This window comes from Felis catus, chromosome C1, assembly GCF_018350175.1.
Source record: "Felis catus isolate Fca126 chromosome C1, F.catus_Fca126_mat1.0, whole genome shotgun sequence".
Classification (NCBI taxonomy): Eukaryota; Metazoa; Chordata; class Mammalia; order Carnivora; family Felidae; genus Felis; species Felis catus.
This window is the reverse complement of record NC_058375.1, coordinates 203209379-203231244: the sequence shown is the minus strand read 5'-3', so window position 1 is coordinate 203231244 and position 21866 is coordinate 203209379. Positions and strand designations below refer to the sequence as shown.

Genomic DNA, 21866 nt, shown 5'->3' with positions numbered 1-21866 from the left:
TCTACGGGGTCGTGCATACACACTTTTATTACGTGTGGCTAATCACCCCTCCCCACATGTCCTGTCTCCCCAGGGAGATTAGAAGCCCCCTGGGTCAGAGCTTTCACTTCATTCATCCCTGTATCTCCTGTGGCACGTTAAAGCTGTGCGCCCCCCCCTCCTCAGGAGGAGCCCTCCAAGCATGTTTGTTGATGGGAGTGAGCGTTGGGGATTGATTTTTGTGGTTTAGTTATGGCTGTAAATGGTGTTTTATAGATCGCTTCTATAGATGCACCCTGCTGCAATATTAGCAGAAACAAACAGCCGTGGTTGTCAGCAGAGGCAGAGGCAGACGCCTCAGGGCAGGTAGGGCCCCCTGACTCAGGCTGGGGAAATCCTGCCAGACCATGTACCATTTCTCTGGCTTAAGTGCCTGTCATTGCCACAGCGTGATCCTGCCTGCAACCCCATCTCCGCAGACCTTGGATATAGCCCTTGTCAGGGCGCGTTGCACAAAGGATGCGTCTCCAGCATCCCACCACCAGGCTGGGAGCTCCTTGGGGCAGAAAAGGAGTTATTTGGGTTGACAAGAGCCAGATCCGCGACAGATGTACAAAGCGTGCCTGTCGAGTGAATAAATGGACGGATGGCTGGAGCCAGCGAGGCCTCTCATTCATGCATTTGTGCACCCCCAAAGTGTTTGTTGAGCATTTGCTATGTATCAGGCACTATGCTGAGCACCAGGGATTCAGCAGTGAAAAGCAGATGTGGGCCATGCCCTCCTGGAGCTGACTTTCTGGTCGGGAAGTGGGATAAACAAGTAAACACGTGAAAATGAAATAATTAAGCACACTGACCTGGGAAGGGAAACAAAGGGGCCCAGAGAGAGAATGAGAGTGGAATCCCTCAAGCAGAGAAAAAAGTCTGTTTGTAGCTTCTTGGGACGCAGGACCCTCCCATGCCCAGGTCAGGAGTCATTGTTTAGACATCGGGCGCTCTTGGCTAGCCTGAGGCTTGGCGCTGTGAGGGCATTACTGTTTCAACTTGCATTGATGATGTCACAATGGGCCCTATGGGGACAGGGACTGAGGACCCAGTGAATTGCTGCAGAGGGGCAGAGGCGAGGGGAGGAGCTGGCAGAAGAGGCAGTAGGGACTCCCGCTGCCCCCCCCCCGCCCCTCCCCAGGTCTCTATCCAGCCTCTGACAGACCAGGCCCGGCTCAGGAGGAGGTGAGCAGGTGACCATGGCGATCAGCCTCTCTGCCTCGTCCATTGCCAACAACTGGCTCCCAAGCTACCCTGAGGTAACCAGGCCTGCCTTCTAGGTCTGTCTTGGGTGGGAGAGTCCCAGCCAACCTGTAAGCTGAGCATTGTCCTAGGCATTGTGGGGGGTGATAAGATGTGGGAGATATGGCCCCTGCCCTCGAGTTGCTGACAAATTAGACCTTGAGCAAGAGGCTTATCAGGATAATACTCCTCGTCCTCTCCTGGCTAGCTTTGGAGGCAGAAGGTGCTAATTGTTGATGGGATCATTACAAACATCCCTGTCTGGTCCCCCAGTTTCTCTCTGTGTGGGCCCACAAGGCACTGAGCTTAAGGGCAGCTCCCCCGTCGGCCGCAGTATTTTTGAGAATCTGAACTGTGTTTCTCAGGGTGATCTAAGGATAGAATTTGCAGCACGAGATAAAAACACACATTCCTGAGCCTCAGCCCAAACCTTCCAAAGCAGAGTTCTCGAGTATAGGGCTCATGAATCTGCATTTTCAAAAACACCCTAGGTAATTTTTACCCTAAGCACTGCCCTGGTGTTTAAATACCTGCTATAGTTCCCCAGTCCAGCTGACCAGCCTGGGTCAGTTTCTCTGTCCAAGATGGGTGTTGGTTTTGATATTTTTATTACTGATGAGGAGCCATGATTCATAGGCTGCTAGTGGCTGGCTGTCAGCTTGGAAGGAATCAGAGGCCACTGAAAAAAGAATTCTCTATCTTTTCGATCCATCTATAAAATGCTTACCTGAGCAGACACTGTTTAAAAGCCATTAAAATACCAGACACAGAATAACCCAGTCCCTGGAACTTTATAGACATATTTACTCAAACCCAAGTGCTTGCAAAAAGTAAATAAAAGGGAAGCAAAATGAGCAAGCCACCCCTAGAAATACAAACAGAAAGTAAACAGCCCTGTTCACTAAAATAAACAGGACAAATCCAGCGAGGATTAAATGACCTCTAGTCAGACAGGCTCAGAGCCAGAAATGCCCCATCTTGGCTCCGGGAGGAAGGAGAGGTGAGAGCCTGTCCCTGTCACCTGGGGGTATATGCCAGGATCGCTGCCTTGGTGGCCAGAGCCGGGCCTGCAAAAGCAGACATCATCCTGGGGGGTATGGGTGCTCCCCAACCCTCCCTGCAAGCCCGCCACGGGGCCCGAACATCTCCATGTTTCAAGATCAAGAAGTGTGCCCCAAAAAGCCTCTGATACAATGCGCATTTTCTGGAGGTATAGAACCTCGAGTCGCTATTATATGCCATTTACTCCTTAATTTAGCGAACATTTATTTAGCACTTGCTGTGCTTCAGGCCCTGAGCCCGTCGCTAAAGATATCAAGATAAGGAAGGCATAACCGTGCCCTCAAGTTGCTCACAGCTTAATATGAAAGAAACAAGAACAAATAGTAACATATAGTGTTCACTGCCGATTTGATACACTTAATGATAAGCACCCTACAGGCACTGTTTAGCCCTCATAACATGATGGGTCTCATTTAAGGATCTCATTTACTCTTCCTGACATCAGGCAGTCATTACGGATGTCTTTCCACATTTTACAGATGTGTAAACTGAGGCTCAAAGTCTACGGTATGATGGTAAATGGTTAATAAGCTCTTTGAAACAAACAACAACAAAAAAAAGCCCTGATTCATAGTGTTTGTCAATCTCGGTAGTGTAAATACTCCCGGGTTGGTTTCAAGCTACCAGCCCGATGTCACTGAATGTGGAGTTGGAAAGACATAGGGGTGTGAGCTGGTTCCAGCACTTCAGGCAAACAAGGCTCACAGCTAATCAATGGAGGGGCCAGAACTTAAACCCAGGTATGTGTAATCCCAAGCCCCCGTGCACAACCACTTTGTTATACCGTCAATAACTACATGAGATCATTGACATTTGAAAGGGGATACATCTTAAGACCTTTGTGAAGTGCCAGTTTTACAATGCTCCATAAAACTTCTTGGCTGGTTAATAGCCTGTGCTTCCTCTAGCTCTGTTTTTATTACCCACAAGAGCCGTTGGTTTTCTTTCGAGGGCCACTTAAAAAACTTTTTAATTTTGAAATAATTATCATTCACAGGAGGTTGCTAAAATAGTACAGAGAGGGCCTGTGTACCTTTAGCCCACTTCCCTCAATGGTCACATCTTACATAACGACAGGATGATATCACAATCAGGCAAGTGACATAGGCAAAAGGTGTGTGTATATTTCTATGCCCTATTACCTAGGAGTGCCAGATTTGACAAAGAAAGATAAAGGATACTCGGTTAATTTTTTTTTTTTTTAGTGTAAGTATATCCCATGCAACATTTGGGACATACTTATACTAAGAAATTATTCTTTATCTGCAATGCAAATTTAATTGGGTGTCCTGTATGTTAGCTGGCAACCCTCATTTTATCACATGTGTAGAGGCATGCAACCACTGCCCTAATCAAGATACAGGACCATTGTGTCACCACAAAGATGTTCCTTGTGCTACCCCTTTAGAATCACGCCTGTCCCGTAGCAACCACTAATTCCCTCTCCATGCCTATAATTTGGTCATTTTTTTCCCCCGCTTAGCATAACATCCATGAGATCCAATCAAGTTGTTGCAGTTTTCAATACTTTGTTCCTTTTAAATGCTGGGGAGTATTCTCTGGGGGCCAATTTTAACAATGAATAATTTTTTTTTAATCTCATTCATTGGGTATTTATTGTATCTCTACAAGGTGCCAGTTGCAGACATGGAGCAGGTAATCTCGGTGCAGTCAGGGCTGGGTGTTTGCCAGGCAAGTAAGCAAATGCAGTGGCAGGGCACAGGCATGATTAAGACAACTGAGTGAATTATGCTGGAACCCGATGTGGGACTCAAACTCAACATGATCACATGTGAGATCATGACCTGAGCCGAGATCATGACCTGAGCCGAGATCAGGAGTCAGATGCTTAGGACACTTAAACCAACCGAGCCACCCAGTTGCCCCTATTTTTTGTTTAAATATCATCAACATCAAAAGAAACATTCTATCCACACCTCCTTCCAAATGTAGACACAATTTCTATATCAGAAGTAATACAGGGGCACCTGGGTGGCTCAGTCGGTTGGGTGTCCGACCTCAGCTCAGGTCATGTTCTCACGGTTCGTGGTTCTAGCCCCGCGTCGGGCTCTGTGCTGACCTCAGAGCCTGGAACCTGCTTCAGATTCTGTGTCTCCCTCTCTCTGGCCCTTCCCCATTCACGCTCTGTCTCACTCTCTCTCAAAAATAAACATTAAAAATTTTTTAAAAATAAAAAGAAGTAATACAGTTTTACATGGGTATTGTTAAAATTTTTTAAATGTTTATTTTTGAAAGAGAGAGAGACAGAGTGTGAGTGGGGGAGGTGAGGAGAGAGAAGGAGACAGAATCTGAAGCAGGCTCCATGCTCTGAGCTGTCAGCACAGAGCCCAACACGGGGCTTGAACTCACAGACTGCAAGATCATGACCTGAGCCGAAGTCAGATGCTTAACCGACTGAGCCACAGAGGCGATTACATGGGCATTTTTAAACTGAAGATTTTAGGGTTAAGTGTTAACTAACAAATTGCTCACTAACTCAATCAGGGTACAGAAGAAAACAAGATGGTCACAAAAAGTACTTAAAGATCATCTTTCCATCTGTTTTTTAAATTTACTTATTTCATTTTAAAAGTGGGTAATATGTGTATGTAGAAAAAAAAATTCAAAACATACAAAAGGACTTATAGGAAAAAAGAAACATTCCTCCTACCACAGACCCTTAGCCAAAATTTCTCTTTCCCAGAGTCACTATTTTCTTGTGACTGCTTTTAAACATATAAGAATGCGTGTATGTGTGTGTGTGTTTATACACAAACAGAACATACCATAACTGCTATTCTGCACCTTGCTTTTTCCCTTAGTATATCTTGGAAATTGTTCCCTATCAGTACCTATAGAGGTGCTGCATTCTTTTTAACCATACAAACTACTTTTTAAAGCCTCCCTCCTAGAACGTAATTGGTTGAAAATTTCAATCTTACCGAAGCGACTCACCTCAAGGCATCCTGGGATTTGTAGTTCTTAATCCGTTGAGTCTTGCATGGAAAATAGAACCTGAGCAGAAGACTTGTGCTGGAAACAAAAATGTCCTTCCAACAACACTGTGAGAGGACATATTGTACTGTGTCCTATGTATGCTCCTATCATTATGCCCAGAAGCAAATTATTCATACATTTAAACAACCAAGATATCAATGAGACACCCAGGTCTGTCTTAGAATCAGGAAATCAAGATCATTTTAGCAGACAGGGACAGTACAGACACACACACACACACACACACACACACACACACACACACACACACGACTTTTCTCCCTTACATTGCTTTGGTCTTCTGTATCTCAAACAATTATGTGACAAATTACTACTTAGAAAGCTTCTCTCACAAACAGAGGGGTCAGAAAGGATACATATAACCAATGGACACACGTTGAAGTGTGTGTGACTAATTGCTATGATAACTTCCAGGTATTTGCTCTTTAAAAGTTGTTTAGCCAATGGGGCGCCTGGGTGGCTTAGTCGGTTAAGCATCTGACTTGGGCTCAAGTCATGACCTCTTCGTTCGTGGGACTCAGGTCATGACCACTTCATTGGTGTGTTCAAGCCCCGGGTCAGGCTCTGAGCTGTCAGCTGTCTGTCAGCTGTCAGAGCCTGCTTCAGATTTTGTGTCTCCCATTCTCTCTGCTCCTCCTCTGCTCATGCTCTCTCTCTCTCTCTCTCTCTCTCTCTCTCTCTCTCTCTCTCTCTCTCTCAAAAATAAACATTTAAAAAAATAATAAAGTAAGATAAAAGTTGTTCAGCCAAACAGAAATGAATGATGGTAGCATTGTAAACATTAGCTAAGGGCTGGTCAGGAAGATTTTCTCAGCAGGCTGAGGGCAAGAATGATTCTCAGCAACTTTTTTTGGATCGCTAAGGTCCCCCCCCCTTGACCCTCCCATTTCCTAACTAATGCCATTCCATTCTCCCTCCAAACCTGTTTCCACGCACTTACATGTATATGCATATAAAATCTAGACATTTAGCTCATTATGTGAATTTTACCTAAATGCTCTTGCCGTGTAAGTGTTGTTCTGGAAATCGCCTTTTTTTCATTCAGTATATTCAGAAATTTTTTCTATGATAATACATGACAAGCATGACCTCATTGCTTTTTTAAATTTTTTATTTTTTTACATTTATTTATTTTTGAGAGACAGAGACAGACAGCATGAGCTGGGGAGGGGCAGAGAGAGAGAGAGAGACAGAATAAGAAACAGGCTCCAGGCTCCGAGCTGTCAGCACAGAGCCCGATGCAGGGCTCGAACCCACGAATCGTGAGATCATGACCTGAGCCAAAGTGGGGCACTTAACCGACTGAGCCACCCAGGCATCCCTGACCTCATTGCTTTTTACTACCACACAGCAGTTTAAAACAACGCGTCTCAAACTTGAATTCTCATACAGATTAGCTAGGGATCTTGTTAACATGCAGATTATGATTTGATAGGTTTGGGGTGAGCCCTGTCATTCTGCATTTCTAGAAAGTTCCCTAGAATTGTAGATGCTGCTGGTCAAAAATCACACTGTGAGGAACAAAGACGTAGAGTCTGAGAGAAGTTGTGTGCTAGAGCTGACTTGGATCAACTCATGAGAAATGATTATCAAATGTCCAGGAATTTTGTGATCCTGCCATTAAACATAGAAATCATTAAAAAATTCAATTATGCACTCTTAATAAGTTATATTGCAAACATATAATAAATACTCAAAAATCATCACCTTCTTAGCTATTTTATTATCAATCTATGCTCCTTTTTTAAAGTTTATTTATTTTTTTATGTAAGCAATCTCTACACCCAACATGGGGCTTGAACTCACGACCCCAAGATCAAGAGTCACATGCTCCTCTGACGGACCTAGCCAGGCACCCCTCAATCTCTGCTCTTGAGTTTATTTATGTCCATTATATCTGTATGGTACAAATCTATACAATGCCCTGCTTTTGTGCATCTCTTCCTAACTCCACATTCAGTTCATGCTGACAGTTTGGAACGAGCCACTGGGAGAGTTTACATCACAGAAATTGGGTATAAAGGCATGCGTTACCCCAAGTCTTCTCCAACACTTGACGTTACTTTGCTAATATGACAAATCAAAAATGGCACCTCATTTTTAGCTTGCATTTCCCAGATTACAGTGAGACTGAGTATCTCATACTCATTCTTAGGAATTTAATAGTATTTCTTGTTCTTGTAAATAGGACCGTTTTACTAGTGTATTTTCTAGTTGATTATTGCACAGGAAAGCTGATGATTTTCAAAATCAGGTCACTCCTGCTACCCGTTCAAATAGCTTATCAGCTTATTTTCTTGGAGGTTCTAGGTAATCAAGTAATCTATAAATAACGAGAAAATTTACTTTTCCATATTTATAGTTGTTTATTTTGCTTTGTGGCACTGGCTTTCACTGCAGATCCACGTTGACTGCCAGCAGTAATAGCTCACCAGTGTCTTACTTCTGACTTGAACAGGAGCACTTCTGCATTTCCCCACTAATTTCTACTGTAGATTTCTGGTAGATAGTCTTTACCCTTCCTTTCTGGTTTCTTTCTTTCTTTCTTTTAAGCTTATTTATTTTTGAGAGAGAGAGAGAGAGACGGAGCACAAGCAGTGGAGGGGCAGAGAGAGAAGGAGACACACAATACCAGAATCCAAACCAGGCTCCAGGCTCTGAGCTGTCAGCCTAGAGACGGAGGCGGGGCTCGAACCCACTGACTGAAACTCGAGATCATGACCTGAGGGGAAGTCAGATGCCCAACGCCCGTGCCTGCCTCTTTCTGGTTTCTTAAGAGGATTTCATTTGGGTTTTTTTTTTTATCAAGAATAGATGTTCAATTTATCAAAATGTTTACTTTCACTTTCTAAGTTACCCATTTTGGTGTTATTTGAATTTCTCACATTAGCATGTACTTTTTTTTTTTTGTACTCAGAAGAGCATTAAAATTTTTTTGTTAAATTTCCTTCCCTTATACATTGCACCCGTTTCAGTTCTTGTCACTGTCCGTGAATGTGTCCCCCACTAACCAGCCTCTGGCTCTCAGAGGAAAAGAATGTTCTTTCCATGACACTCTCAGCACAAAAACTATACATTTCAAAAAACAGGGAATGCCATGAATTTACCCCAGCCCCTGTATATTCTTGAACACTCCCCCGCAATACCTACTTCTGTGAATTGAAGGCTGCGGGGCCTTTCTGACCACTCCCCTGGTCCATTCCTACCCCAGTATATAAAGGGCAGCTTGCTCACCTGTAATCCCTAGAGTGTTAACACCGGTGAGTGCTGGGCCCTGTTTTGTACCTAGGGGCCACCAACAGTCCTGATCAGAATCTATGACCAGGTGGGCACCTTGGTTTTTTAAATTGTGGCTTACCACTCTTGACATGTGAAAACTGGGATTGCCTCCAAGAACATGTGGAGTTTATTTTGTCCTCTCAAGAAGTGGAAAGAGTGCAGGTATGAGTCATTCCAGATGCATCCAAACAGTTGTGTGATCTTAGGCAAGTCATTAACTTCCCTGGGCCTCGGGGGACTTGCCGTGTAACGTTACAACTCACCAAGGTGCATAGAAAAAGGCCGAGAAACGATCTGAGAGTAGCTTGCTCCAGACCCCTGGAATCAAATTAGTTGGGCTCAAACCCCACCTCTGCCATTTACTGCCCTGGACAGGGTACTTGCCTCCGTATTTCGTTTCGTTCATGTGTAAAATGGGGACAGTAAAAGTACAAAGTTGACGAAGCAGTTGTGAAGATTAAACGAGGTAACACGTTAAGCCTTACTGGAAAGCTAAAGCTTATCGTGAACGCTCCATGAACACTAGCCCTGTTGCTTTTATTACCACAAGGGTGCCTGCGGTGAGAGAGAGCACTTTGTACCGTACTCGTCGGACCAGGTGAGCCGGCAGGGGCGAGTTTTTTCTCAGATTCTCTGACCTGGGACAAGCGACAAGGCGCGTGACTCGGAGGCTGCTATAGCACCTCCCGGGCAGCAGAGGGCCCCCGCCCCCACCGCGGACGGCGGGGCGGGGCTGGCGGCGCGGCCTATCTCGGGGCGGAGCAAACGGCGCGGCAGAGCAAACGGCGCGGCAGGGGCGGGCCCGGAGGCGGGGACTAGCGAGGGGCGGGGCGGGCAGAGAACCGAAGCCAGGCTAGCGGACACCGGCCCACGCGTCGGGTTATGCAGGTAGGTGTCTCCGGCCCGCCCAGCTGCAGCTCAGATCCCCTCCGATCCCGTTCGGGACTGAGGTCAGCAGCGCTCTGAGGTGAGGGCCGTGCCCGACCCAAAGCGAAACCGAAAGCCCGGCCTCCGTGACCTGGTCTTCCTGGGGTTGGAAAAGGGTGGCCTGCTATAGACTGTGGTGGTGGAGGGGACGGGGGGGTGGTATTCCCCAGAGAATAGGGCTTTGGCTCCTTGGTGCAGGCCCGCCCGGAGTTTAGGGGCCCGTTTGGGAGCTGAGAGCTTGGAACCGACCGGGATTTCCCCGGTGGGCGGGCACGTGGGGGTAGGATTTAGGGGGCCGGGCTAAAGCTCGTATTGGGGGCGGGCCGTCTGGGAGGAGCTGGGCGGGGAGCACCCTTGGGGTTGTGATACTTTGGCTGGAGGGCTGGAGCTTTCTGCTGAGAGAGGTTTGGCACGGCATCTGCGTCTGTCCGTAGCGAAAGGGGCGGAAGCAGAGGTCTGAACCTCGCAGCGGTCACTTAGGGAGAATGGGGCTGGGGAAGGAGGTGGTTCCCGGGGCCTGGATGATATAACTCTAGGGACCCAAACCTCGTTAGGAGTCTGAGCACCTCCCCTCCCCTAGGTGGTCATGACCGGCAGAGCCCGCAAAGAGGCGGTGCAGGCCGCGGCCCGGGAACTCCTCAAGTTCGTGAACCGGAGCCCTTCTCCTTTCCACGGTAAGTGACCAGGACAGGGGAGGAAGGTGGGGCCGGTGTGCCCCCTTACCCGCTTCCATCGCTCTGAAAGCCTTCTTTCGCTATAGCTGTGGCTGAGTGCCGCAGCCGCCTCCTCCAGGCTGGCTTCCATGAACTCAAAGAGACGGAGAGCTGGGATATCAAGCCAGAGAGCAAGGTACTTGGGGTGGGGTGGGGGCAGAGAAGCATGTTCTTAGGCTGGGGCTCAAAGTCCTTTGTGCCAGCTGGCTAGCTAATCCAACTCAATCTCCGCACCCCTTCACCCCCCCCCCCCCCCCCCCCGCCAGTACTTCCTGACCAGGAACTCCTCCACCATCATCGCTTTTGCTGTGGGAGGCCAGTATGTTCCTGGGAACGGTTTCAGCCTCATTGGGGCCCACACGGACAGCCCCTGCCTGCGGGTGAGGAACTGGGGCTGCGGGGGCGGGGGTGGGGGGGGACAGGTCAAAAGGACGTGGAGAGGTACAGATTGGGGAGTCTGTTCCTGAAACTTGTCGCCCCCTTCCTCCACACTTTGGGCCCTTCTCTGCAGCAGTATTTGCTCTGTGTTAACTAGCTCTCGATCAGTCTGTCTCCTCTCCACATCATGTCGTCCAGCCTTCTCTCACTTCCCCACCTTCACACGCAGGTGAAACGGCGGTCCCGCCGCAGCCAGGTGGGATTCCAGCAGGTTGGTGTGGAGACCTATGGTGGCGGGATCTGGAGCACCTGGTTTGACCGGGACCTGACCTTGGCCGGACGAGTCATTGTCAAGGTGGGAACTGGGGTGGGACCTGGGAGGTTCTCACCTTCAGCTGCCTGAAGATTGACTGTGACCTTCCCTTAGGGTACCTGTGGAGAGCCCCCCAGGGAAGGGGTGGTGGGGCAGTCTGGTCTGAGGACCATGTTGGTCAGTCTGGGGTTTTAACCAACGGTGACTGGGAGGTGCCCTGGGCTGACCTGGCCTGGTGGGCCACAGTGTCCTACCTCAGGCCGCCTGGAGCAGCGCCTGGTGCACGTGGACCGGCCCATTCTCCGCATCCCACACCTGGCCATCCATCTGCAGCGAAATGTCAACGAGAACTTTGGGCCCAACATGGAGATGCACTTGTGAGTCTGGTGCGAGGGTTGTGGCACCAGGTGAGGGAAGGGGCCCGGTGGGATCTAGGACACCACTACCTACCTAATGGTGGCCACAGCCAGGTTCTACTGTTGGGACCCAGCTGATGCTATCTGAGGTCCCTCATTGCTTTGCCACTTGGAAAGCAGGCTGAGAGTCAGGGCAAGGGCAGTTCCCGCTGGGAGATGCTGGAGCTCAGGGATGCCATGCCTCCAGCCCTCCCCACACTTCCCTCTTGTGACTCCACACAGAGTCCCCATTCTTGCCACAGCCGTTCAGGAGGAGCTGGAGAAGGGGACTCCTGAGCCTGGACCTCTCAGTGCTGCGGTAAGAGAGTCCCCTGCTCATGGGGAGGAGTAGGGCAGGGACTGATTCTCTGAGAAGGGGGAGGAGGGGAAGAGCAGACCTTCTCCTAACATCCTTTTGCCCTGCAGGATGACCGGCACCACTCGGTCCTCATGTCCCTTCTCTGTGCCCATCTGGGACTGTGCCCCGAGGATATCTTGGAGATGGAGCTCTGCCTTGCTGACACCCAGCCTGCGGTGAGGAATGGTTGCCGGAACTCATGGGTGGGGATCGCCGGGATCCTAGCCTGCCTCTGTGCGCCCTGAAGCACTCACCGCGTCGACCGGTCCCCCAGTTACTCCCATCTCATCCCTGTTCTTTCCAGTAGTCATCGTGCCCCTCTGCCTCCAGGCCAGTGGTTCTCAAAAGGGCACTTTCCTGCTCCAGAACTGCCTACCTGGACGTCTGCGGTGGGGCCTGGAAATCAGTCCTTCCACACGCTCCTTAGGGGTTTCTGCTGCAGGTGGTCACTTGTACTTTGATCCATACCGGCCCTACACCTCTGAGGGCAGAAGGCCTGGCTGTGCCCCCCCCACCCCTTTCTCTGCAGCCTGCCCTCGTGCCCCTCTGAGTTGCCCACAGTAGGAGATTGTGAAGTCTTTGGATGTTTGGGCCTGTTTGAATGTGCACTGTTTCCGGGCTGGTCTCTTGTTTATTTCCTTAGCTTGTCTTGTGACCATTCAGCGTCTCCCTTTTCTAGTCCCACAGGAACTGGTAGGAACCATAGACATCACCCTCCCATCCCTCAGCTCCTGCCCGGCCCTGCTCCCCATCGTCCACTCAGCCCTACAGGGCAGATCACAGTGCCCTAAGCCAGGGGGCAGGGAGGGGCCGCACACAGAGCCAGGGAGGCTCGCTCACACTCAGGCGTTGGGGAGCAGGGAGAAGCAGGTGAGTTGGGGTGAGGGGTCGAAGGGCAGGCTGACTGTCCTGTATTTCTAGGTCCTGGGCGGTGCCTACGAGGAGTTCATCTTTGCCCCTCGGCTGGACAATCTGCACAGCTGCTTCTGTGCCCTGCAGGTGAGTGGCGGCGGCACCCCAGGCAGCACACCACCAGGAGGAGCAGCAGTGGGGGTGGGGAGGACTGCCTCAGGTCCTAGCAGGTCAGAAGAGGGCCGCCGGCCACCTCCCCGGTCTGCTGGTGCTGGCTGGGCCATGGGCAGGGGCTGAGGTGGGGGAAGGCTGAGAGGCCGGCCAGGGCACCATGGTGTCTCCTCCTCACCCTGCTCCGTCTGCTTCTCCCCTGCGTTAGCCTCTGCTCCAAGGGAGAGGCCTTAGCATCTCATAAGGCAATGTCCTCCGCCTCCCTCTGCTCCCCCTGCCTTCCAGGCTGAGGCCCACCCAGCCTTCTGTCTGTGCCTTGGGATCTCAGTGGGGCAGCCTGTCTTCTTCCCAGTCACCTTGATGTCCCCACCTTTCTACCCTAGTTAGTTCTATTTCCTTTTTTTTTTTTGAGAGAGAGAGAGGGAAAGAGGGCACAAGTGAGCAAGGGGCAGAGAGAGAGAAAGAGAATCCCACGAGGGGCAGAGAGAGACAGGGGGAGAGAGAGAGAAGCAGGGCTCACCCGAAGCAGGACTTGTGCTCACCCGATGTGGGACTCAAACTCACAAACTGAGATCACGACCTGAGCCAAAGTCAGATGGTTAACGACTGAGCCACCCAGGTGCCTGTCAGTTCTATTTCTTTCTTTCCTCTTGCCCTGTCCCTTGTCATACCTCTCCCTCCCTCCCCATCCTGTTCTTGGAGACAGGCTTTGGGCTGTAACTTGAGACCAGAGCCAGACCTGGGACCTGTATTAGCTTTTGCAGCCAGCCAGCTGCATCACCTCGATGGAGTCCGGGTCACCTGGTCACCTCTTTGGACCTTGATCTTTTCACTGAGGCCAATTAGTTTACACGCTCTGTGTGGTTCTTTTGACTTTCCAGGATTCTCAGCTCTTCCCCTCCAGCTTATTCATCCTCCTGCCTTTTGCATAGGAAGGTAGGGGAGGAGAACACCCAAAGGGTGGTTCTCCCAGCCCAGTTGAAAAGGCCTCCCGCATGCTGGGCAGCGCCCCAAGAGATGAAAGCCTGTGAAAGCCCCAGCCCACTTCCTTCCGGCCGTGATGACAGAAGGCAGGCGGGGAGTGTGAACCTCCGAGGTGTTGGTGGGGAGGGTTATGGAAGAAGGGGGGATGAGGAGGATGCTCTTGATACCACCCCCCGCCCCCCAAACAGGCTTTGATCGACTCCTGCGCATCTCCTGCCTCTCTGGCCGCGGAGCCCCACGTGCGCATGATTGCTCTCTACGACAACGAAGAGGTACATAGAGGGTTCTGTGGAGGGTCCCCTCTGTGAAGCTTTCTGCAGCCAGCTCGTCCCAGGTACCCACCGTAAGCCAGGGCTATTCCGGAAGCCACAAAGGTGGGAAGATACTGCCTGTGCTCTCTTAGCACCTGGTCCCGCTGGCTCAGCATATATCTGCTTTCAGTAGTGAGACCATACCTCCTCTGTCTCTGTGTGTGCCACATGGTGAGCATCTCGAGGACGGGGACCCTGCCCTTTCATCTGTTAGTCTCAGGGCACAGCACTTGGTGGGTCCTTTACTCTGCGTGCCTGTGTCAGGTGCAGTCTTAGACAACGCAACAGAGCCTGAACAGATGGGTTGTTCTCTCGCACATAATTGCACGGGTCAGAGTGAGCAGTTCAGGACAGGTCTCTGCCATTCTGAGCACTCGGCTTCCATCTCAGGATCCAGGGTGGCTGTCCTAGCTCCTGCCATCGTGTCTGTACTGAGTTAGGAGGAGAGGAAAGGGCAGGGGGAGAGTGTACGCTCATTTAAGGCACCACCCAAAGGTGCCGTTCCTCACTGTCTGTGTTCATGGGACTTGGCATGGCCACGTTTAGCTGCAGGGGAAGCTGGGAATGTCCTCTCTACCTGAGTAGTTGTATGCTTAGCTGCAGTTTGGGTGTTCTGTTGTACAAGCTAGCGCGGGTAGTTAGCCGCCTCTGTCACATGCATAAAAGAAGATTGGCCAGTGTGAGAGGGCATCTGCGAGGAGGCCCAGACATGAGGGTCAGGGGAAGGAAGAAGGGGGTGGGGGCAATGTAGGAAGCCCGCAGAAAGTGCTGTCGCTGCCCCAGAGACGACTCAGGGTTAGTTTGGCCCCAGCCCACCATCAGGTTTTCGGTGGCACGGTGTTGGGGACATTGCTGACAACATCCCACAGTCCTCAGCCACTGAATCAGTTGGGTCCCGGGCCGGTCTGGCTGTTGGGCCCCTCTCCTTGGCCTCTGCCTCAGGCCCCCGATCCCAGAGCCAGTCTCTGCTCTCACCAGGTGGGGTCCGAGAGCGCCCAGGGGGCACAGTCGCTGCTGACAGAGCTGGTACTGCGCCGGATCTCGGCCTCATCCCAGCATCTGACGGCCTTCGAGGAAGCCATCCCCAAGTCCTACATGATCAGCGCAGACATGGCCCACGCCGTGCACCCCAACTACCTGTGAGTCTGCCGGGCCAGGCTCGTAGTCCTCACAGCTGTCGGCCCGCGGGTAACCTAACGCTGGGCCCCAGCCCTTCCCCCTTCCCCTCCTTCCTCCTTCTGGCGGAAAGGTCAGTGGCGGCTTCCTCTTGACTGCTCCAAGGCCCAAACTGGCCAAAGTCATGTGATGCCCCTCCCAGGTATGTTGAAGAGACTCTGTGAACTTCTTTCCCTCTCTTGCTAGAGGCTGCCTGGAACACTGACATGCCTCCTAGGTCCTGCCGGGCTGGGTGGGGAAGAATGCTGGGATGCATTAGTGATGTTTCCACGGGGTAGGTGGTGGTGATGCCAGGCCCACTTCCTGTTTGCCATCCCTGGCCCTTAATCTGCCTCTTGCAGGGACAAGCATGAGGAGAACCACCGGCCCTTATTCCACAAGGTGAGGTCGTCCTGTTTCTCCTTAGGACTTGGGAGGCCTGGCTGGTTCTGGGCCCGTCACTCGTGTGTGGCTCGCCCTCATTTCCTGGTGTCCCTCTCTCCAGGGCCCGGTGATCAAGGTCAACAGCAAGCAGCGCTACGCCTCGAATGCAGTTTCAGAGGCCCTGATCCGAGAGGTGGCCAGTAATGTTGGGGTGCCCCTGCAGGTGAGGCCGGGCCCTGCCTGGGAAGATGTGATGGAGGGAGTGGGGTTGGGGGACATAAGCAGATGGGCCCCCCCAGTGGAGGGGGGCCTGGTAGCCGACCTGTAGTGGATGGGCTTCCAGTCAAGTGAGAAGAGTGGGTTTTGGATGTAGGTGGAGCTGGGATGAGTGCTGGCTCTGCTGTGGGGCTGGTCCTGCCGCTGAGGGCCAGTCTCCTCATTTCTCTGAGCCTCAGTTTCCACACCTGTAAAATGGGGCCGATAACGATGCCTCTCCTGGATTTGTCAGAACTGAAGGTACAGAGTGCTCGAGGCACATGGTGGGTCAGTCCTGCCTTTTTCCCATCCAGCCCCCTGTGTCTCTCTGACATACCCTGGGGGCTTCCATAAGGCAAGTTCAGGGCTGGGGAGACTGGAACTCTAACGGCCTCGGCATTCTCGCCTCAGCAGTGGCCCATCTCGACAGAAATAGGTAGAAGCAGAGATTTAAGGGACTGGGGCCCAGGTGATCCAGTGACAAGCAGCGAGCAGGTCCTGGTGACTCAGGACCCTGGCATCCTGTCTCCCGGCTCCGGGCTCTCTCTGCGGCACAGCCCCACCCTATCCCCTGTAGACCTGAGTAGTTCCACTCTTAGGGAAGCCTCTTTGAGGAGGTGACACTCTGAGCTGGGACTTAACTACCAGAAAGAGGCGTGGGTGAGTCTGCAGGAAGAGCATCCCAGCCAAAGGGAATGAGTGCAAAGGCCCTGGGGGGAGGCGGGGACGGGAGCGAGCTTCGTCTGTCAGGAAGAGACAGAGCCCCAGTGATAGAGCTGGGGTGAGAGCCAGAGTTGCAGGGAGAGAGGCCTGCCCAGGCCAGCTTTATAGGGCCTTCTAGGCCATGGAAGGGGGTTTGCATTTTCTTCTAAGGCAGTGAGACGACATTGGAGGAATTTTCTTTAATAACTTACAGCAGAAGCAGGACATGTGTCCTTCAGAAAATTAGGAAATACAAAAAGAAACAAAATGTTAATCCACAGAGATTTGTGTATATTCTTCCAGATTTTTTTCTATGCATATACTTAACACATATTTTTTTACAAAATGGAATCGTATTGGATATATTTCTTGTTTTCTCTTCACTCCGTATTCTTTACCTTTTCAGTAAATTTTTGTTTTAATAAATTTGTATCTAATGCACAGATCATTTTTTTAAAAGTAAGCTTTACACCCAGTGTGCTTAAATTCACGACCCCAAGGGGCCCCTGGGTGGCTCAATCGGTTAAGCGTCTGACCTCAGCTCAGGTCATGATCTCACGGTTCGTGAGTTCGAGCCCCACTTCAAGATCTGTGCTAACAGTTCAGAGCCTGGAGCCTGCTTCAGACTCTGTGTCTTCCTCTCTCTCTCCCCCTCCCCTGCTCATGTTCTGTCTCTCAAAAATAAATAAAAAAACACTAAAAAATTTTTAATTAAATAATAAATTCATGACCCCAAGATAAAGAGTCACACATGCTCTACCAACTGAACCAGCCAGTCACCTGCAAATCATTTTCAGTTTTCCCTAGTTATCCCCAAAATATTCTTTGTTTTGAGAGAGAGAGAGGGAGCTCAAGTGGGGGAGGGGCAGAGAGAGACTCCCAAGCAGGCTCCCCACTGTCAGTGCAGAGCCCGATGTAGGGCTCAGACTCACAAACTCATGAGATCATGACCTGAGCTGAAGTCGGAGACTTAACCAATTGAGTCACCCTGGCACCTTTCCCCCAAATATTCTTTACAGACATTTGTCCCACCTTAGTATCCAGTTCAGGACCGCATTATGTCTGGTTGATATGTTGCTTAAATGTCTCATCACGTAGTGTAGCCCTCACCACCCCCCTTTTAAAATAGCATTGACTTAAAAAAATGAAATATTGACTTGTTGAAGAAACAAGGCTCATCATCCCACAGGATTTCCCACTTGCTGAATTTGTCTGATTGCTTCCTCTTGGTGGTGTTTAGCTGGTGCCTGTAGGTCCTGCATTTCCTGTCAATTGGAATTCATACCTAAAGACTTAGCAGAGGACACATTTTTAGCCAGAACTCATGACTGGTGGGTTCCTCATGTTGCATCATACTTGTGTTATCTGGGCGCCCCGCTAGTGATGCAATGCGTTGGGGTGCCCTCCTTCCCCTCTGTCATATGGGGGTTTTCCTCCTTTGGCTGGACAGTACCCTGTGCAAGTGATGAGTTCCCTAACAACCAGACACATGATGGTTTTGACACCAGTCAATAATCCTTGCTGAAGTCACTAAATTCATTCCCCCAATTCATCCCTTTTCTACGCATAGTCCCTTCTGCATAGATTAGCTGCTGTTCTGGGAAGCAGAACTTTTCTCCCCGTCAGCCAGGGCTATTTGGTTATCATGCAATAGGGTTTCTGGTGGAAAGACGGGATAAATGCTAATTCTTTCCCTTTACTAATCAGTTTTCAAGGCGAGCTGTGTTAATAGCCACCTTACATGGTGACAGATAAGGGGCTTTTTTCCATTTCCATTTCTGTCATTAAATCAAGGGTTTCATTGGTTCGTTGTGACCCGAAGCACTGTAGCCATTTACTTTCTTTTTTTTTTTTTCAAATTTTTTTTAACGTTTATTTTTGAGACAGAGAGAGACAGAGCGTGAACAGGGGAGGGGCAGAGAGAGAGGGAGACACAGAATCTGAAACAGGCTCCAGGCTCTGAGCAGTCAGCACAGAGCCCGACACGGGGCTCGAACTCACGGACCGCGAGATCGTGACCTGAGTTGAAGTCGGACGCTTAACCGACCGAGCCACCCAGGCGCCCCTGTAGCCATTTACTCTCACCCTCGGATTATCATAACTTTGACCAGTGGGAACCCTGTTGACATGTGTCCTTTGACAGGACTTCGAAAGTTGTCTTACTTTTTGCATAACAAGAAATTGCAGGCTCATCTTGTTCATTTCTCTCCCCAGACACGGATGATGGTTTTAGAGACCATTGTCTGGCACCATGAGTGTCCATTGTTCTTGAGGAGTGGGGGGGGGGGGGGGGGGCGGTGCTTTGGGGTCATTTCTGTAGACATAGTTAGAAAAATATACATATTTTTTGCAAACCATGAATTAATACTATACTTATGTAAGAAGTAATAGTTACTGCTTAATTTATCTGATTTTATAATCCTGTTTTCCCTTATACTGAAAATCTTAATTTTGAACATATGATTTTCTTATTATTTATTTTTTTTAAATGTTTGTTTATTTTTGAGAGAGAAAGTGTGAGCAGGGAAGGGGCAGAGAGAAGAGGGGGGAACAGAGGATCAGAAACAGGCTCTGCTCACAGCAGACAGCCCGATGCGGGGCTCGAACTCACAAACCATGAGATCATGCATGACCTGAGCCAAAGTCGGATGTTTAACCGACCGAACCGACCACGTGCCCCTTCTTATTTAATTTAATTTTATCAGAATGTAAAGAAATTCAGAATGCCAATAGCAATATTTCTAAAAACACTGAAACTACAGAGTGATTGTTCTTTGTGTGTGTGTGGGTACAGGAAGTGAGTGTGTGCTAAGCAAGAGGTTGATATAAAGGGTACATTTTGTTTTTTTAATTCCCCTGCCTGCTATGTGGAGGAAGGAATCTTAATGGAAGGGAAGGTGGCTGGAATTAGGGTGGCAGTAGTTCAGATGGAGAGAGTAGGACCAATTCAGAATATACTGTCCTTTGGGCTTGCCATTTAATGTAGGCTATCTTTATTCTGGTCACATCTACTCTCTGAGGGGGCAGAAGTGGGCCCTCTGCCAGGGCCCCCTTCAGCCCTGCAGTTCTAAGATGACTTCCTGTTTGGGCTTAATGAGCAGACACTACCTGTTGTTCATGAACCTGTCCTCCTCTCCGCAGGATCTCATGGTGCGGAATGACTCTCCCTGCGGAACCACCATTGGACCTATCTTGGCTTCTCGGCTGGGGCTGCGAGTACTGGATTTAGGCAGCCCCCAGCTGGCCATGCACTCCATCCGGGAGACCGCCTGCACCTCAGGAGTGCTCCAGACCCTCACCCTCTTCAAGGTGACTCCCACCTCATCCATCATCATGGTGGCTGGGCTCCTCCTCTGGTGCCTGGATTGGTTGCTGGGGCTCCATGCTACCCTGTAGGAAAGGAAGGGTGCCCATTCTTCTTGAGACACAGGGGCCCCGATCAGCCCCCAGAGGATAATGAGAGGACAGAGCGGGGACGAGAGATGGGAAGACTGGGGCAGTTGTCATGTGTGGGTCAAGGACCTGTGTCTCTCTGGCTGGGCCTGTGTTGGCGGGAGCAGGGCCCCCCCATCTGGTCTGCACTGATTCCAAATCCCTTGTTGCTCTCCGTTTTAGGGCTTCTTTGAGCTGTTCCCTTCTCTGAGCCGTAACCTCTTAGTGGATTGAGGCCTCTTGGAAAGACTTCTCTTGCACTTGAGAAGTTGTCAGCTGAGCTGAAGCTGGATTATTAAAGTGGATTTTTCACTCAGATGCATTCTGTTGTGCTCATTTGGAGGCTGGAGGGGTGGGAGTTGAATCTGGCTTGAACCACTAGAACCAGAACAGAGGGGGAGGTAGGGGGCAGGTGGGGGTGGGGGCGCAGCTCCTGGGAGCTGGAGGCCTGATCTCGAATCTCTTTTCCTTAAGCCCGTGCCTGAAGTGGGTGACAGGTAGGTGGGTCCACAATTGGAAGGTTTTTCTCCCATCCCTACTCCTCCCGTCTGGGAAGCAGCCTCAATGGTCTTCCATTACCGGAAGAGTCCAGGAGCCCATCTCCGTGCTGTGGGGGCTCCACGCTCAGCATGGGACCCCAGAGCTGCCCTGGGCAGCCCAGGCTGTCCCCCTCCCCGCCCCTCTCAGCCTCTTATGAATTTTTATAATCAATCTCTTATTATTCAGTGTTTTTCCTCTAGTTAGTAATTTCCCTCCATCATTTATCTCTCCTCTCTTTTCCTGTTTCCTTTTTTCCTCTTTTTCTTCCTCTTCCTCCTCTTCCTCCTCCTGCTCCTTTCCTTGTATTTGTTCATTCCCCTTCTTTGTCTTAAGTTTGCCTATCTTGTGGCTTTTTTCCTAAGCGCCAGCAGTCGTATTTGTTAGCGCTAAGTGTGCTGGTGACAGACCCTGGCATGTGGCACGGTCACCATTAGAAGCCTCTCGCTGGCTGAGCCCAGTCCTTTGGAGGCCGGGTTGACGGTAGAACGCTGCTTTGGAACTGAGTTCCCTGGTGTTGATGTGATCATAGGATCTCAGAATCGCTGAGACCAGGTGGCAGCCCTTTATCACCGAAGTCTAGTATTTTCTCAGTATGCTGTAACCGTGAAATACAAGTAGTTTGGTTGTGTTTTTGGTTTTTTTTTGTTTTTTTCAGAGAGACAGTGTGAGCAGGGGAGGGTCAGAGGGAATCCTAAGCAGGTTCTGTGCTGTCAGTGCAGAGCCCCACATGGAGCTCGTACTCAAGAAACTGAGATCATGACCTGAATCAAGAGTCGGACGCTTAACCGACTGGGCCACCCAGGCGCCCCCAGATATGAGTATTTTTATTTCCTTCTTTTGGATGAACTGGGTGTTTTTTGGAGAACGTGTTCTGGACTTAGGCAGCTGCTGCTCTCCTATGGGGACTGCCAGTGCTGTTTGTCATAGTAAAACACGGAAGGCGTTGGTAGAAGACACCGTTAGCATCCCCCCCTCTGTCCCTCACTTTGATCACTTCAGTAGACTTGTCCCAACTTCCAGCTGCTCACAGCTACACTTCTTTGCCTGGGGGCTGGCTTTTGCTGCTCGACTACAGTTTTCCATTCATGACCTTTGGAAGTGCCAGGGAATGAATTCTCCCCACCCCAGAACAGCTCCAACCAGAAGGCCAAGGCTAGAAGAAAACTCCAGCTCCCTCACATCCTGGGAGATCACTTGGACATGGGTAGCATGGGACTCTGCAGCAGAACCAAACTCCAGAATTAAGTTTGATAACACACGCCTTTATCGTCCACCCTCCCTTCCTTGTCTCACACCTCCACGCCCCTGCCAGTGTTTACCTCCACCTTCCAAATAAACTCCTTGCACTTGGATCCTGGTCTCAGGTCTGCT

At 50.3% G+C, this 21866-nt stretch overlaps 1 protein-coding gene across 5 annotated transcripts; it reads left to right on the top strand.

Moving 5' to 3' along the window:
* The first annotated feature begins 1137 nt into the window (after positions 1 to 1137).
* DNPEP (aspartyl aminopeptidase) lies at positions 1138 to 20271 on the top strand. Of its 5 annotated transcripts, none has more exons than XM_006935601.5 (16): positions 1138 to 1283; positions 9176 to 9223; positions 10133 to 10226; positions 10313 to 10401; positions 10532 to 10645; positions 10873 to 10998; positions 11203 to 11333; positions 11595 to 11670; positions 11778 to 11885; positions 12631 to 12708; positions 13905 to 13988; positions 15006 to 15166; positions 15545 to 15584; positions 15688 to 15789; positions 19665 to 19832; positions 20139 to 20271. In XM_006935601.5, exons 1-16 carry the CDS (start codon positions 1224 to 1226, stop codon positions 20187 to 20189), a joined length of 1530 nt encoding a protein of 509 aa, XP_006935663.2. In that variant the 5' UTR covers positions 1138 to 1223; the 3' UTR covers positions 20190 to 20271. The 5 variants fall into 5 exon arrangements, with proteins under 5 accessions (XP_006935663.2, XP_023115455.2, XP_006935664.2 ...); XM_023259687.2 differs by having other exon boundaries at positions 1194 to 1209; XM_006935602.4 differs by lacking the exons at positions 1138 to 1283; positions 9176 to 9223 and adding an exon at positions 9370 to 9513.
* Positions 20272 to 21866: the final 1595 nt, after the last annotated feature.